At 47.8% G+C, this 16,424-nt stretch overlaps 1 protein-coding gene across 4 annotated transcripts in view; it reads left to right on the plus strand.

Annotated features, from left to right (window-relative positions):
* The first annotated feature begins 1,698 nt into the window (after nucleotides 1-1,698).
* erc1b (ELKS/RAB6-interacting/CAST family member 1b) overlaps nucleotides 1,699-16,424 on the plus strand; it is a 92,199-nt gene continuing 77,473 nt past the window's right edge. Inside the window, exons 1-2 of one of the 4 annotated variants that reach the window (XM_084701648.1) lie at nucleotides 1,699-1,898; nucleotides 7,698-8,715. In XM_084701648.1, the coding sequence (XP_084557774.1) occupies nucleotides 8,290-8,715 (426 nt within the window). In that variant the 5' untranslated portion in view covers nucleotides 1,699-1,898; nucleotides 7,698-8,289. Of the gene's footprint in view, nucleotides 1,899-4,513; nucleotides 5,099-7,697; nucleotides 8,716-16,424 lie in introns of those variants that run through there. The other 3 variants (XM_084701649.1, XM_084701650.1, XM_084701651.1) reach the window with 3 other exon arrangements.

A 16,424-nucleotide genomic window follows, 5' to 3' on the forward strand; every position in this document is an offset into this window, starting at 1 on the left:
CAAACTTGAGCCAACGCAATAAATACATTATGTCCAACGTGTGTTCTGGTGTTCTGGCTTACAAGCAATGTCCTCTCAATGAGGATAATGATGTTGATGACTATTGATGACGACATTGATATTGATAATGTCACACACTGTTTTCGATTATATTATCTCATGCAGTCTGTTGATGGTCTGTAAGCAAATAAGTGACATGTTTTGAATTTTAAAAGGCATTGAATACATAATATCGAAATGTAAACACCACTGAATCTGTTGGTTTTGAATTCACCTCTTTAAAATGTAAATATGAATTTATTTCATATTTCATTAATTCCATTTTATTCTATTTAAAATTCTGAAGCTTGAATTGATGTTTTTTTGGGGAGGGATCTGATTATTTTTATTTTTTTTACTATTTCAGCTTCAGAAATTCAAATATAACAAAATTCAGGCTGCTCAAATTCGAATGGTGAAATTTAGATCCAAAAAATTGGAGCCAAAAAAATTGGAGCTGGAAAAAGTCACATTGCAACATTCGGGATTTTAAACATAGGTCTGACCCTCATGCGTGTGTGTTTTGTGTGTGTAGTGTGTGTAGGGAGTTTGAACTGTATGTGTGTGTGTGTGTGTGTGTGTGTAGGGAGTCTGAACTGTATGTATGTGTGTGTGTGTTTCAGCTCGGAGGAATCTCAACAACCCAGCCGATCATCAGCGTCTGCAGAAACTGAGCAACGTGACCACAGGGTTGGTGCTGGCCATCATCATCCTCAACATCTTCATCAGTTCCTTTGGCATGCAGAGGACAGGGTACTTCCCCTGGTTGTTACCCAGAATCCACTGACACGCATCATTCTCTCTCTCTCTTTGTCTCTCTGTTTTGTCGCTCTCTCTCTCTCTCACACACACACACACACCCACACACACGCCTAATATAAAGGTAATCACCTATTGAAGTTGTTTAACATGCCATAAAGAAAATGTTTCATAAATAAATATAAATAAAAAATTGAGAGCTGGAAGTCAAAAGTATTCGGACGTAGTATTTAGGACGCCCTCTAGTGTACGCAATGCATCACTGCAGAACGAGTTCATCCTAAACCAGGGCTGGACAACTTGTCCCGGAGGATCTCCCGGAGATCCTTAAAGTTTTTACTCACCACAGGTATGACAACCATGATTCACCTTGACAACCAGCTAATTGTTAGAATCAAGTGAGCTGGTTTGAAGTTGGAGTAAAGATCTACATGACGGGGAGGGCTCCAGGAGTCAATGTAATTCCTCTTAAGTTGTAGGATACCGTAATAACAATTTAGTGTTTGTAATCATAACGACGTGTTGTCTAAATAAATCAAGCTCTAGTCTACAACAGTACACGTGTGGACTAAATTGTGTTCGATTCTAGTGTCTACTATACATGACAGCACATGGAAGAACTGCCAAAACAACATTTTCTGTCCTTGCGTCAATAAGAGGGATTCACGAGACTGGTTACTTTTGATTAAATAAAACATACTGCATCCTTGTGAATTGAGTGTGAGTAATTTTTTCTCCTAAATTGTTACGGGGAACTTTTCTACAGTAGGAACCCAAACAGTGTCCCTGCGTCTGGTGTTTGGAAACTCGTGCACAGGTCCGGTGGAAAGACCAGACTCGGGGGCGCGCATCTTGGTCCTTAGCCTACGTCACTAAAGCTCCCGGACTCGAGCTACTGGTAGAGCTGGCAAGGCAGTAAAAAAAGAGAGGACTTCTCCTGAAGACGGATTTCTCAGGAATGTAACGGTCTGCAGTCAACGCGGGTTGAAAGGAATTTGTATAAGCGAACCAACTGGATAAAGAACAAAAGATTATTGGGTTCTTAAAAGCGATTTAGGGGCATTATACCACTGGGCAGTGAAGTGTTCAGTCTATCTGCTGTAAGTATACTTGCCTAGAGAGACCATGCAGGCGTGTGTCGTGAGTGTGTTATATGTAGTGTAACGTTACGTGTGTGTTCACTTCCAATGACTAAATGCGACGTTCAGTAGGCTACTGTAGCCCGTCTTTAGCTCGTACTTGTCTCGAGACGGAGTATAATTTGATGCGAGGGGTTCTCTGTTGCGCGAGAGAGCAATGGAGGAGAACAGAGGGGAATCTATTTCGCTTCTGAGAACGAGCGTTTAATTTCATAAGTAAGCACACCTTTCTGTGTATCAACCTTGCAATGAAGAAAATGTCTGGCCTACAAGTAGAGTAGAGTACTCAATGCCGTGGAAAAGCTATTTCGCTCGTTTACAGACATACCCAGACGAGGGTCTACTGTCTGCCGCTACGTGCATTTGGCTGCCTGCTCCACGTCTGACAGTCTTTCAAGTCTATTACGAAAGCGCTGTCAATGAAAGAAGTCGTCAGACACAGCGGCAACTTCGTAACAACTTGGGAATAATCAAGCAAGTTGGTACTATGTTGCTGCACACGCACTACAGCGCCAACAGGGGCCTAACGTACGCTATTACTCCAAAATTAGTTCGTAAGAAGCGGAAAATTTTTACCGTATCTCGGTAGGAGATACGATTATTGTAAGGTTATTGGGACACCAGGGACGGCTATGTCTACCCCGAGAACCAAGACACTCTCCTAGGATAGGCTACTACATTGAGGTGATGAACGTTGCCGCCCATTACAGTCACACTCAACTCCCCCATAGGCCTATCTAAAAAGGTGGTCAATTGCCTCTTACTTCCAGAACAATAGTGGAAACACTGCACATTGTCAAGTGTTCCCGTGTCGTTCGCTTCGCGCGCCAGCTCCGCCTTTCATGACAAAGCCTACAAGATTCCTTTCTGCACAGACCCACCCACTGTGTGAACTGGGACAGTGGGATGACTCGGGGTGTGTGTGTGGGGGGGGGGGGGGGTCATTACAAAGATCAGTTTCATGGAAGTATTTAAGGTGCTCTTGGTTTAATTCACAATTGATATTTGTGAGACAGACCCATTGGTTTCATGTGACTTGGTATGTAAATCCTGCCAGAATATCTGGCTGTAGGCTACTTGCAGAGAGAAATTGACCTAGTTTTGCTATTAAATATGTTCTATGGAGCAACAGGTTGGCTCCCAACTTTGGATTGTTATAATCGTTATGGCAACGCATTCTGATAGTCCTAGGGTTCATATAGTTGGATTTAATTTGAAATTTTCATTTGTGAGGTGACTGTAGTGTGTGTGTGTGTGTGTATCTCCCTCCCACTAACTCCTTCTGCTAATGTGTGACAGCACACCTGGTTTGTCTGAGCAGTTAAACGATGACAGGGAAGATGAAACACCACTGATGCATCAGATGCTCCCTCTCTCTTCTCCTCCCTTCCCCTCTCTCTCTCGCTCTCTCTCAAGCCCAACAGAGCAAAGGTGAAGCGCAGAAGCCTGTTAGATGAAGAGTTAGTTGTAATTGTCTCAGGGTGAAATGCCAAGGATTACAAACTTTGAAGACTAAAATGCTCCCTCCCTCCCTCCCTCCCTCCCTCCCTCCCTCCCTCCCTCCCTCCCTCCCTCCCTCCCTCCCTCCCTCCCTCCCTCCCTCCCTCCCTCCCTCCCTCCCTCCCTCCCTCCCTCCCTCCCTCCCTCCCTCCCTCCCTCCCTCCCTCCCTCCCTCCCTTCCTCCCTCCCTCCCTCCCTCCCAGTGAGTCACTCGTCAACATGAATTTAATTCCCAGCGTTTGAGTGACACGCACCAACTCGGCAGTAGCTTCTGACACACAGGTGTCCTCTAATGCTTTGTGTCAAAACTGTGAGCACCATGTCACACAAACAGACGTATGTTTCTGAAGAAGCTGGGCCTGGCTGAGTCTGCGAGGACAGCCTGTAGAGGCCAGCTGTCTCTGGGCCGCTGGGATCTTCTCCTCGGGCCTTTAGCTGGAGATTTGAAAGTCAGCAGTTTGAATCCCACCTGTTCCATCAGCATGTGTTTACAGGTAGTCAGTTAGACCAGTGTGAGTCTCAAACCGCTGAGTCGCGCACACACACACGCGGCTCTGTAACACCGTGCTGATGGTGCTATTCTCGTAGCTGGTTATGTCAGAGCCCCTATGGTCTCATTTAGAGTATTAATAGGTCCATTCTCTGGCTGAGACCCTATCCTGGCACCCCTAACACTGGGCTATACCAGGGCTATCTCTTCCTGCTGTAGGACCATGGTTAGTATTGTCTAAAGCATGCTAACTGGTAGCTATGTGGCTAGCATTTGGAATAGTAGCCCATGCTAACTGATAGCACTAGCTATGTGGTTAGCATTTGCTACAGTATGCTAGCTGGTAGCTCTGTGGCTAGCATAGCCCACAGTAGGCTAGCTGCTAGCTCTATATATACCAAATGCTAGAAGCAGTGACTGCAGGCAGGACAATCTATTACAAACACAACGTTGGGAAAGAGGAGAAAAGAAAAATAGAAAACAAAGTAAACTAGTGCGTCGGTTGCAGCCTGGTCCGTTTTTTTTTTTTTACTTGGCCAATATCACCTCCAAACCAAAGTTTGAACAAATATCAAACTTCCAAACATTTGGAGAGACACTATTTTTTCATGGGTGTTATGACTACAACATTGAAAAGAACCGTTGAGACAAAATCCATCGATCATTATTAGGGGGGGAGGGATATCTTTGAAACGGCCTGAATTCACGGCTTACTGGGTCAACATATACATTTAAAACTTCCCACAAGGCAGAGGACCAATCAGTACGAATTTAGCTGATTTATTATTTTTAGTCTGTAGATGTAAAGGTAACTAGCACTCAAAGTATTCTAAATGACCTGTCAGGCTTGTTGTAGTAGCTAGATAGGCCGCCTAAATGACCAACTGCAATCAAACCAGCAACTTGTGTGACATCCTACCAATCAATTAGCCTACATTTTGTTGTATAATTGAAAAGCTAGACAACAAACGTTCTAATAATGGTTTTTGACGTTTGTGACTGTGGCTAGCTAGTTAGCTACCGTTAGCTTAACTTTTGCCTAAACCGTTCAACGGAACCTTCCAGCCGATAAAAACAACGCAATCGCTAACAAGACCACCACACCCAATAAAGTGCAATACAGCAAGGTAATAGAGAGGGGGAAAAGGGACACCAGTCAACACAAAGCTCAGTAAGTTCATTATCTCCCCCCCCTTTCTTTTCTCTCCCCTCTCTTCCTTCCACCCATCTTCTGCTCTTCCTGTGCCTGTCTCATTGTCGCTCTCACCACTCCCAGTTCAAACACAGCGTCTCCCCTCTGTTTGCTCGGTCTATCGCTCGTCTGGTGAGAGTCAACTCTGTTCTTTGAGGGCAGGCCGTACATGATTCAATCACCGGGCCCACACTCTGATTGAGCGACACTGATTTGTACTGTAAACTTCAACGGCCGCCTGCTAAAGAGTCTCGTGTTTGGAGTTAAAACACTCAAAACGACCTTCGTTGGTTGACATTTCGAATGTTAGTTAATCCTTAGTTTGTTTTGACCTTTAACAGTTTAAATAACCCTCATACAGTTCATCTATTTAGAGTAGGACTGTAGCCTCAGATGGAGAGACTGTTAAAGTTAAGACATATCCGTTTTTATTTGAGCCAATAAGCTACTCTTTGTGTGTGTCTGCTAGTACATGTACACACATGTGTGTGTGTGTGTGAGTGTGTGTGAGTGTGTGTGTGTGTGTGAGTGTGTGAGTGTGTGAGTGTGTGAGTGTGAGTGTGTGTGTGTGTGTGTGTGTGAGTGTGTGTGTGTGAGTGTGTGTGTGAGTGTGTTTATGGAGGCCATGGAGGCTGGATCGTCGACTTCTGTGTTTAGGTGTATGCCTGAGGCAAGAAGGACCATGGTACCACGTGTGTGTGTGTGCGAGTGTGTGTGTGTGAGGATCATGTCAACCAGCCGCAGGCCAGCTCTCATGTCTCCTTTGGTTGGTCTGAGGTTACAGTCTCCAAGGCTTTGGGTACAGATAGAGACCTGGCTGGCTGGCTGGCTGTCTGGCTGTCTGGCTGTCTGGCTGTAGCAACAGTGTCATCCTCCTCTAGTCAGTTGTAAGCAGAGAGGGGGTTGTTATCAAGGTGTGGTGCTCAGGTCAGTGTTATCAGGTCAGTGTTATCAGGTCTGTGGTGATCACAGGGGTCACATGAGCTGGTCAGGGTAGTCCTGGCTCCCTGTGCTCTGTAAAGGAGAACCCTCTCACCTGCTGTTATTCTGCTGCTGAGACGCTGATGGATGGGGCAGTCAGAGCTAGAGTACAAACCTTGTCTGGACTATGAATGGCTCTCTCTCTCACTCTCTTTCATCCTCTCTCTCTCACTCTCTTTCATCCTCTCTCACTCTTTTTCATCCTCTCTCTCTCACTCTCTCTTTTCGTCTCTCTTTCTCTCTCCGTCTTTTTCATTCTCTCTCTGTCTCTTTCATTCTTTCTGTCGTTCCCTCACACTCTCTCCCACATTCTCTCCATCTGTTTCTCTCTCACTCTCTGTCTCCACACACACACTCCCTCACACTCCCTCTCACTCTCTGTCTCCACACACACACTCCCTCACACTCCCTCTCACTCTCTGTCTCCACACACACACTCCCTCACACTCCCTCTCACTCTCTGTCTCCACACACACACTCCCTCACACTCTCTCTCACTCTCTGTCTCCACACACACACTCTCTCTCACTCTCTGTCTCCACACACACACTCTCTCTCACTCTCTGTCTCCACACACACACTCTCTCTCACTCTCTGTCTCCACACACACACTCCCTCTCACTCTCTGTCTCCACACACACACTCCCTCACACTCTCTCTCACTCCACCCAACTTCTTCATTCTAGACTGCATGTGTCACAATTATTTCTCCCACAGCCAAGTTATAAGGATATTGCCACCCCCCCCCCCCCCACTGTGTGTGTGTGTGTGTGGATGTGTGTGTTTTTTGGTGTGTGTGCACGCAAGCTTGCATAATGGCGAGAGCTGAACAAACTGGCTGTTATGTAGAGGACCAATCAGACAAGCAGGCCTTTCATCGATGTCACACATCAGATGATGCAACACGCCTTTCTCCTGCTCTCTCTTTCAACATCTATCTATCTAATCTATCTAATCTATTTAATCTGTCAGTCTATCTGTTTCTCTATCTGTCTCTGTCTATCTACCTGTCTCTGTTTCTATATCTGTCTCTGTTTCTATATCTGCCTCTGTTTCTATATCTGCCTCTGTTTCTATATCTGCCTCTGTTTCTATATCTGCCTCTGTTTCTATATCTGCCTCTGTTTCTATATCTGCCTCTGTTTCTCTATCTGTCTCTTTCTCTCAGGGTATAAAGGAGCATTATATGTGAGAAGGTAGTAAAAAGGTTGTTCCATCTATTTCCGCCTACACTCCTCATTTCATTACAGCCAGAGAACTGGTAGGCAGTGCACGCGCGTGGGCGCAAGTCCAATGGTGTTGTCACAGACTGTACATGATGGGCAGGATATGCTGTATGTAACCACACACTGTAGACACATGTGCTGAACATAGGGCTTCCCAGAGAAACCTTGTGTATGCCTAGCAACCGTTACAGCTACCAGGAGAGGAGGGAGAGAGAGAGAGAAATCCATATTATTTAGTGAACCCAAAACCAGTCAGACACAATACACACGTGTACACATCAGGACTGAGCTAAGCAAGAGTGCAAATCAGACAATAAATTCTTTGTCTTCCTTCAATAACTCGCTTTGTGTGTGTGTATGTGTGTCTCTAGGTCAGAAGTGCAGGAGTACGATGAGGATTCCCGACAGAGTGATTGTTCCCTGATGGAACCATGAGAGATCAGCTGCTGTTCTGTCTCAGTTCAGACTAACCACCCCAGGATCATCTGAACTGCTGTCCACCTCACACACACACACAAACACACACACACACACACACATACTATCACTCTCTATCTCTCTCTCTCGCTCTCTCTCTCTAACACACACACACACACACACACACACATACTAACCCTCTCTATCTCTCTCTCTCTAACACACACACACACTCGCATCCGCCCGCCCTCACCATGTACGGCAGCGCCCGTTCTGTGAGCAAGGTGGAGGGAAACGGCAGCGCCCACCAGAGCCCAGGGCGCTCCCCCCGCCTGCCCCGCTCCCCCCGCCTCGGCCACCGCAGGATCAACAGCTCTGGGGGCCCCGTGGCCGGCCCGGGGGGCAAGACCCTCTCCATGGAGAACATCCAGTCCCTCAACGCAGCCTACGCCACCTCGGGCCCCATGTACCTCAGCGACCACGAGGCCGTCACCTCCCTCCCCCGACGCCGGCTCCGCCTCCACCTCCGCCCTGCCCCGCAGCACCATGACGCTGGGCCGGGCGGGGGGTCGCGTGGCGTACGGGGGAGGGCGGGGCGCCGGCATGGGCAGCAGCCCCAACATCGCCGTCTCTGGAGGAGGGGGAGGTGGGTCGATGCCCAGCGACGCCATCGCGTTCGGGGCGGAGCAGCAAGGGCTGGGGGGGCTGGCCTCCACCGTGCCTCACTCCCTGAGGCAGGCCAGGGACTCGGCCCTGCTGGACCTCCAGGCTCAGCTGAAGGAGGTTCTGAGGGAGAACGATCTGCTGCGGCGCGAGGTGGAGGCCAAGGAGAGCAAGCTGAGCTCTTCCATGAACTCCATCAAGACCTTCTGGAGCCCCGAGCTGAAGAAAGAGAGGGCGCTGAGGAAGGACGAGGCGTCCAAGATGGCTATCTGGAAGGAGCAGTTCAGGGTGGTGCAGGATGAGACGCAGGTAAGAACCGTGTTTTTGTGTGTTTGTGTGTGTGTGTTATTGTGTGTGTTTGGGTGTGTGTGAAGCTGTGAAGATACTTTTGTGGGATTTGAGCTGGGTGTCTCTGCTCAAGACGTCTGCCTGAGGGGTTGTGGAACGCTGGGGGATCATGGGAAATGGAGTCTGTTTGTAGAGGCCACCTGTATGAAGGGAAGGACAGATGAGAACTGTAGCATGGAGCTGTGAGGTCTCACTAAGAGAGAGAGAGAGAGCTAGGGAGAGAGAGGGGGAGAGGGAGAGAGGGGAAAGGGGGAGAGAGAGGGGAGGGAGAGAGAGAGTGAGGGGGGGGGGGAGAGAGAGAAACAAAGTTGGCTGCTTGCCAGTATGACACACTGCTCACTCTCTCTTTCTCTCTCGGATGATGGTAATTTAATCAACAAGATTTACTGTTCATCTGTAATACAAGCGCACACACACACACACACACACACACACACACACACGCTCAGTGTTTTCACTGGGGTGAACTGCTCACTATTCACTGTGTCTTACAGGGGGCTAAACCAGGGTCAGGTACAGTGTGCGTCTCCGTGGAGACCAGAGTTTGTTAGTCACGCGTACTCCAGTGGTGTTGTGTGTATGTGTGTGTGTGTGTGTGTGTGGGGACCAGTGATGTTAAGCTACTCCATACTTGAGTCTTCCTTATGAAAGATTCATTAGGCTGACTTGAGATGCTGTACTCTCTCTCTGTCTCCTTCCTCTCTCTCTCCTTCCCTCTCTCTCTCTACCTCTCTCCTTCTTTCTCTCTCTCTACTTCTCTCTCTCTTCCTCTCTCTCTCCTTCCCTTTTGTCTGTGGGTGACTCAGCCATTCCCTTTTCCCACCCTACCTTCCTCTCTCTCTCTCTTTCTCTCCCTCTCGGTGGTGTAAATGCTGCCTTTCGCTGGTTCACGCCCCTCTTGTGGAATGCACCAACACACACCAGCCCCTCCCTCCACACTTCCCTTCATCCCTCCATCCCTTCCTCCACTCCTGTCCTCTGTACACACAACCTCATACAGCCCTTCATCCCTCCGTCCTTGGTGAAGCAGTCTGTGCATGTGGACTGTGTGTGTGTGTGTGTGTGTGTGTGGCTAGATGCCCTGTAATCACATTTCTAAAAGTAACTTCTTATCTACTGTGTGTGTCTGCATGTGTGTGTGCCCTGTTACACCCTCCGTCCTTGTGATCACAGCATGGTCTCTTTAGCTAAAACCGCTTCAGACTTAACACTTGAGCGATCTCTCTGTGTGTGTGTGTGTGTGTGTGTGTGTGTGTGCTGATTACCAATCAATTGAGACCGGCTTTAGCACTCACAGGAAAACATCAAAGCCTGTTTGTCTCGCCAAGAATGAGAGATAGAAAGGGAGGGAGGGAGAATGATTGGAATGAGAGGGGAAGGCTTCTCTCAGACTTGTTCACTCATGAAAGGTGACACAGCAGGGATGCAACCCCAGGTGATTCTCTCTTCTCTCTTTCTCTCCTCCCCTCTCACTTTCTCTCTCTGGTCAACTAGTTCAGATCATACCATTCTCTGGGGTGTTCAATAGCATGGAACCCTTACACCACATCTCTGGCAGCGCTGGTGGCCTCATGTCCCCCCCCCCAACCCTGGTGATGGTTTCTCCCTGTGGGGCTGTGATGACTCACACATCTCCAACAGCAGTGTACACTGCCTCTGTGTCCAGGAGGATATCTTTAGATGGGAAAGAAGACATTTTGGGGCATTTTTAGATATAGAGTAAAATAACTATTTTACATTACTCAACCACAATCCAACCATAACCCTGTCCTATTTCCAGCCCCATAATGTGCCGTGCTGGCTTGCCTTGTGTAAGACCCTCTCTGTATTGTAAACAGGCCTGACATAATTGGTCTTTATGGTGTACAGGCTGGGATGATGGGACAAATTGTTCAAAACGTCATGGCATGCAACGTGTTTTTGCTGTTGTGTGGGCCTCCATGGAGCGTGAGATCTTAGAGAGAGAGAGAGAGAGAGAGAGAGAGAGTTGGTAGAGAGAGATTCAGAGCTTCGTTACGGCTATAGGTGCCTCTGTTCTCTCGAAGTCTCGTCAATTATTTAACCCTGAAACCTCTTTCCTCTGCTGGAGATTATTGTTGTTGTTGCTATTGTTGTTGTTGGTCTAAAGGTGTACCATGCTCGGTTCCATATGGACTGAGGGAAGTGGACCTGTGTGTGTGTGTGTGTGTGTCCATGCTGCCATGATGGTCACACACACACACACACACACACACACACACACACACACACACACATACACACAGCATGATTGCACACTCCATCAGGTGCACTCCGTGTCCCTACACCAAGCACTCCTGAGGGAGCTAGTTTGTTCATGGAGGCTGAACACAGACACTTTACATTTAGGTCCTTTAGACCAACATTTTCCATTCTGATTCTGTAATTTATTATCAATAAACAATCTGTTCAAGTGTACTGAGGTACCTAAATAAGTCTAGATCATGCCAGTATAGATCATGCCAATGTGAATCATGCCAGTATAGATCATGCCAATGTGAATCATGCCAGTATAGATCATGCCAATGTGAATCATGCCAGTATAGATCATGCCAGTATAGATCATGCCAGTATAGATCATGCCAGTATAGATCATGCCAGTATAGATCTTAGATCTTGCCAGTATAGATCTTGCCAGTATAGATCTTGCCAGTATAGATCATGCCAGTATAGATCTTGCCAGTATAGATCATGCCAGTATAGATCTTGCCAGTATAGATCTTGCCAGGTCTAGTTGAGGCCAGCTGGGATCTGGTACATCTTCAGCTCTTGGCAGGCCATGTCTTGCTCTCGCTCTCTCTCTTTCACTCTCTCTCTCTTTCACTGTCTCTCTCTTTCACTGTCTCTCTCTTTCACTCTCTCTCTCTTTCACTCTCTCTCTTTCACTCTCTCTCTCTTTCACTCTCTCTCTCTCTTTCACTCTCTCTCTCTCTTTCACTCTCTCTCTCTCTTTCACTCTCTCTCTCTCTTTCACTCTCTCTCTCTTTCACTCTCTCTCTCTTTCACTCTCTCTCTCTTTCACTCTCTCTCTCTTTCACTCTCTCTCTCTCTTTCACTCTCTCTCTTTCACTCTCTCTCTCTTTCACTCTCTCTCTTTTACTCTCTCTTTCACTCTCTCTCTTTCACTGTCTCTCTTTCACTCTCTCTCTTTCACTGGAAATGAAGGGATGAGTTGACAGTGATCTGTCCTATCTGTCTTTGTTCACTAACCTATGACTCAGACTGCATCGCTTCGTGTGTGTGTGTGTGTGTGTGTGTGAGCGAGCGAGAGAATCTGAGAGAGAGAGTGTATGTGTTTGCCCATTGCCAGATGGCCCTACCAGAGAAAAGCCACACAGGTGTGTGTGTGTGTGTGTGTGTGTTTGTTTGTGTGGGCATATCTGTCTCTCCTTTCTTCATGCATGACTGCTTTCAGGAACAGATGGTTGATAAACCTGTGTGTGTGTGAGGGAGGAGACCTCCTGGACAGCAGTGTACTATAGGAGTGTTCATGGTGGTGTTTGCTGGAGGAGAGGAGCAGGCCAGCCAGCAGAGCCCCAAGTCACCCAGCAGAACTCTTTACTGCCTGGGACTGCTGGCCTGACGACCTGCAGAGGAGCAGAGAGACAGAAAGAGAGAGAGAAAGGGGGGGGGGGTCATCATTTCCCCGTCTTGTGTCTGTGTGTGTGTGTGTGTGTGTGTGTATGTGTGCAGACCTCTTGAGCAGACATGTCTCTCCATATTTGGAGTGAGCTATGATAGAGGATATGTGTGGAATGAACAGTGTCTCTGTATGTGGCTCAAAAGTTAGGACACCTCGCATCACTCCTCCCTCTCTCCTCTCCTCTCCCTTCCTCCCTCTCTTCTCCTCCTCCTCTCCCTGTTTTTACTGTATTCTCCTGAACCTCTCTCCCTCCTCTCTTCTCCAGGCATGTAGAAGGGCAGTAGGTGCTGACATTCTGACCACACCTGCCTTAGAGCTAGGACTATGTGTGTTTGATCACTGCTGACTGGTCAGATCACAGCGGATTCAAGCACTGCTCTTATCTACTCCTGGATTACTGCACTGTGTCTCACACACACACACGTACACACACTTACTTAATTGGCCTCCTGCCCTAATTGCTAATGTCGGTTTTCAGATCAGCCCCTACCGCCTCCTCTAAACACACAAACAAACACACTCTACACAACACACACTCTACACACACACACACTCTACACAACACAAACACAATACAGCACACACATGCACACATACACCACTTATATGCCTGATTACATGATATGTAGCGTTATTAATCTACCCCTGGAGTTGCACCATGTGTTAGTTACCATGGTGTGCGTTACAGCCAGGCCTGCAGTAAAGCCACACAACACTGCCTTTCCACTGTTGTGTGTGTGTGTGTGTTTGTGTGATGGTGGTGATGTGTGCCTCTGTGATAGCATGTGTGTGATAGGGATAATGTGTGTGTGCGTGTGTGATCAGTATTCCTCCATAGCCACTTCCTGTTCTTTAGCTATCTGACATCTCTGACTGTAGAGAGACACACACACACACACACCTACTGTAGTGTTGACAGTGGCAGAGTGCTCATGGTGATGTGGCTCACACTGACTGATTGGGGTCAACCTTTCCCTGTCTTCTGTTCCTCTCCTCTCTCCTCTTCTTCTCTCCTCTTCTTCTCTCCTCTTCTTCTCTCCTCTTCTTCTCTCCTCTTCTCTCTTTTCCACTCCCGCTATACTTTTCCTCTCATCTACGTGAAGTACATAAGTGAACATTTTGGTGATTGGTTGAAGTGAAAGAGAGAAGAAAAGGAGATAAATATGGAAAGTGAAATGGAGAGTGAAGGGAAGGAGAAAGATGCAATGAATGAAAGAGGAGAGAGAAATAGAGAGACCGCTGTTAATCTGGATGTTGTCTCTAGTTTGAGTGGGCGAAGCTTGGAGATTGCTCAGGGCCATTTTACCATCACCCACACACACACAGACACACACACACCTACAGGGGAGGGAGGGAGGCAGAGGGGGAGGCTGGGGTTGGTTAATATTGAACGACAGACCAGAATGACCCTGGGGGAGAAGCAGGACTGATGTTAATGTAACTACATATTTATGAAAGCTTCCCTCTCTTCCTCTCCTCATCGTGTGTGTTACCTGAGACAGTGTGTCAAGTTGTTCCTTGGTACACACACACTGACACACACTTTAGGGAATCGGTTAATTAATGCTCTGTTGATGAATTATTCATAGTTGTTGGAGATAGAGACTGTGTGTGTGGTCACAGCAGTACCTCGGGTCAGAGCGCTCCAGGACTGTGTGGAATGAGGAAGTTCTACAGAGGTGAAAGGTCACACATGCTAAAAATGAACCAGCAACTACTTAGCAGGAAACAGACTTTGTAATCCCACACTTCCTCTACATGGCTAATTTAGCCTCTCCTCCTCTCCTCCTCTCTTCCTCTCCTTTCCTCACTGGATATCCAGCCTCAGCTGAAATTTCACGTGGATTCTCCGCCTCTCCTCCTCCTTTTCTGAGAATGTTGTCTTTATTCTCTCTGTTCCCCGTCCTCTCGTTCTGCCTCTCCTCTGCGGCCTGGCATTTCTCCTCCACGCATTCCATGTGTGGGGGATGCTCCTGCAGCCTCCCATGCACTGCAGTGTAGCGTGTACGCTCATGTGCGTGTGTGTTTGCACATGTGATGTGTGTGTGTGTGTGAGGTTTACGTGTCTCTAACGTAGGAGACTGGAGTCCGATTCAGACGGTGTGCTTGTTTTCGACTGTGGGAGGTTGATGGCGAGTTTGTTTTGACCGCAGTAGGTTGACGGGGCAGTGTGTAGGGCGGGGGGCCAGAGGGCAGCAGATAATCCTGCACCTGCTGATAGTGTCTGATGGGCAGGTGGTTATAATCCCGGCAGAATATCTCTTTTACTGAATGTATGAACTGGCCACTTCAAGTTAAACAAAGACCCCAGCACTCAGCCTAATCTGGGGGTCTGCCATAGCCTGATGTTGTCATACTCATAATTCTAGTCAGAATATGAGTCTGAAAACTCTCCGTTGGGCTTTGAGTACGGAGCGTGTTTCAACCGAACTCGTAAAACAAATGCCTCTACGCTCAATTGGATAGACCTACAACCAATCAGCGCAACGTATTATGTTATTTGTTGAAAACGAATTCAACCCAAGGGCTCTTTCGTGACGTTGTTGATTACGTTACTGTTGATCATCTGTCCATCATCGTATAAAGCCCGCCCTGGCAATTTCATTGGTCCGTCCCGATTCTGGGTTTTCTGTAGTTGTCCCCAATACGAGACCCTCCAGACCCAACTTCCCGAACACATTTTGTGGGCGGGGAGAAGGTGGGCTGGCAGCCAGGCTAGGTCTGCCATGCACACAGACACAGAATGGGGCAGGGATTAACACAGTCTGTTTTATATCAGATAGACAGTAAACTGTGTCCATGCAGTAAATAATGGCAAAGTGTATTGAAAGGTCATGTTAATGTAGGTTATCTCTCTCTCTCCACCCCTCCTCCCATTAAGAGAAGAGAAATGTCATCACAAGGCACCCTGAGGTTGATGTGTTTCCTTGTTTGTTGTGCTGCTCTGGTTTGTGTGAGTATGAGTGTGTGTGTGTGTGTGTGTGTGTGTGAGTGTGTGTGTGTGTGTGACACAGCACCTCCAGAGAAACAGCAGGCCACCGGGGGAGCTCTACAGTCCAACAGTCAGACTGACGAGTCAGCCCAGCGGGCAGAAGAAGGTGGAGGAGAGATGGAGGGATGGAGAAGGTAGAGGAGAGATGGAGGGATGAAGGAAGTAGAGGAGAGATGGAGGGATGGAGAGGAGAGATGGAGGGTAGAGGAGAGATGGAGGGTAGAGGAGAGATGGAGGGATGAAGGAGAGATGAAGGGATGGAGAGGACAGATGGAGGAGGTAGAGGAGAGATGGAGAAGGGCTGGAAGGGGCTGATGGAGAGATGGAGGGATGGAGAGGAGAGAAAAGGGCTCCAGCCTCCCAGCTCCAGCCTCCCAGCCCCAGCCTCCCATCCTCAGTGTGCTCTGGTGTTGAAGGGGCCCAGCTGCAGATCCTGTTTGTTTTCCTGTCCTGCTCTGCTACTTCTGTTGTCTCAGCACTGAGCCGGCTGCCGCTGAGGGCAGAGGCATCTGAGAGCTGTCTCACAGGAGGGACGGAGGGAGAGAGAGAGGGGGGGTGATGGACAGAGGGAAGAGGAAGGAAAAAGAGGTTGCGTTAGGGTTGGTAGAAGAGAGAGAGGTATAGTCCCGTGGGTCACCCTCAGTTTTACCAAATCAGTGAGCTGAGGCAGCAGACAGCTTCCTTCCCTTCAACAGTCAGAGCCCTCTGGGCTCCAGTTGCTCCTGTGCCTGCCTGCCTGCCCTCTGCCTGCCTGCCTGCCACTGTCAGCCATTTTGGCTCTAACAGGGCTAACATGTCAATCCTAGTGGAACCAGGCCATGGTACCACTGACCAGCCTCCTTCCATGGTCAGCTCCATGCTGCCTCTACTCAGCTCTGTCTGTCTATATATATATATATATATATATATATGTATGTGTGTATATATAGACAGATAAATAGATAAACAGATATATATATATATATGTCTGTTTATCTGTTTATCTATTTATCTGTCTATATATACATATATATCTGC

Source organism: Hypomesus nipponensis, chromosome 7 (assembly GCF_054491055.1).
Source record: "Hypomesus nipponensis isolate SF chromosome 7, ASM5449105v1, whole genome shotgun sequence".
NCBI classification, from domain to species: Eukaryota; Metazoa; Chordata; class Actinopteri; order Osmeriformes; family Osmeridae; genus Hypomesus; species Hypomesus nipponensis.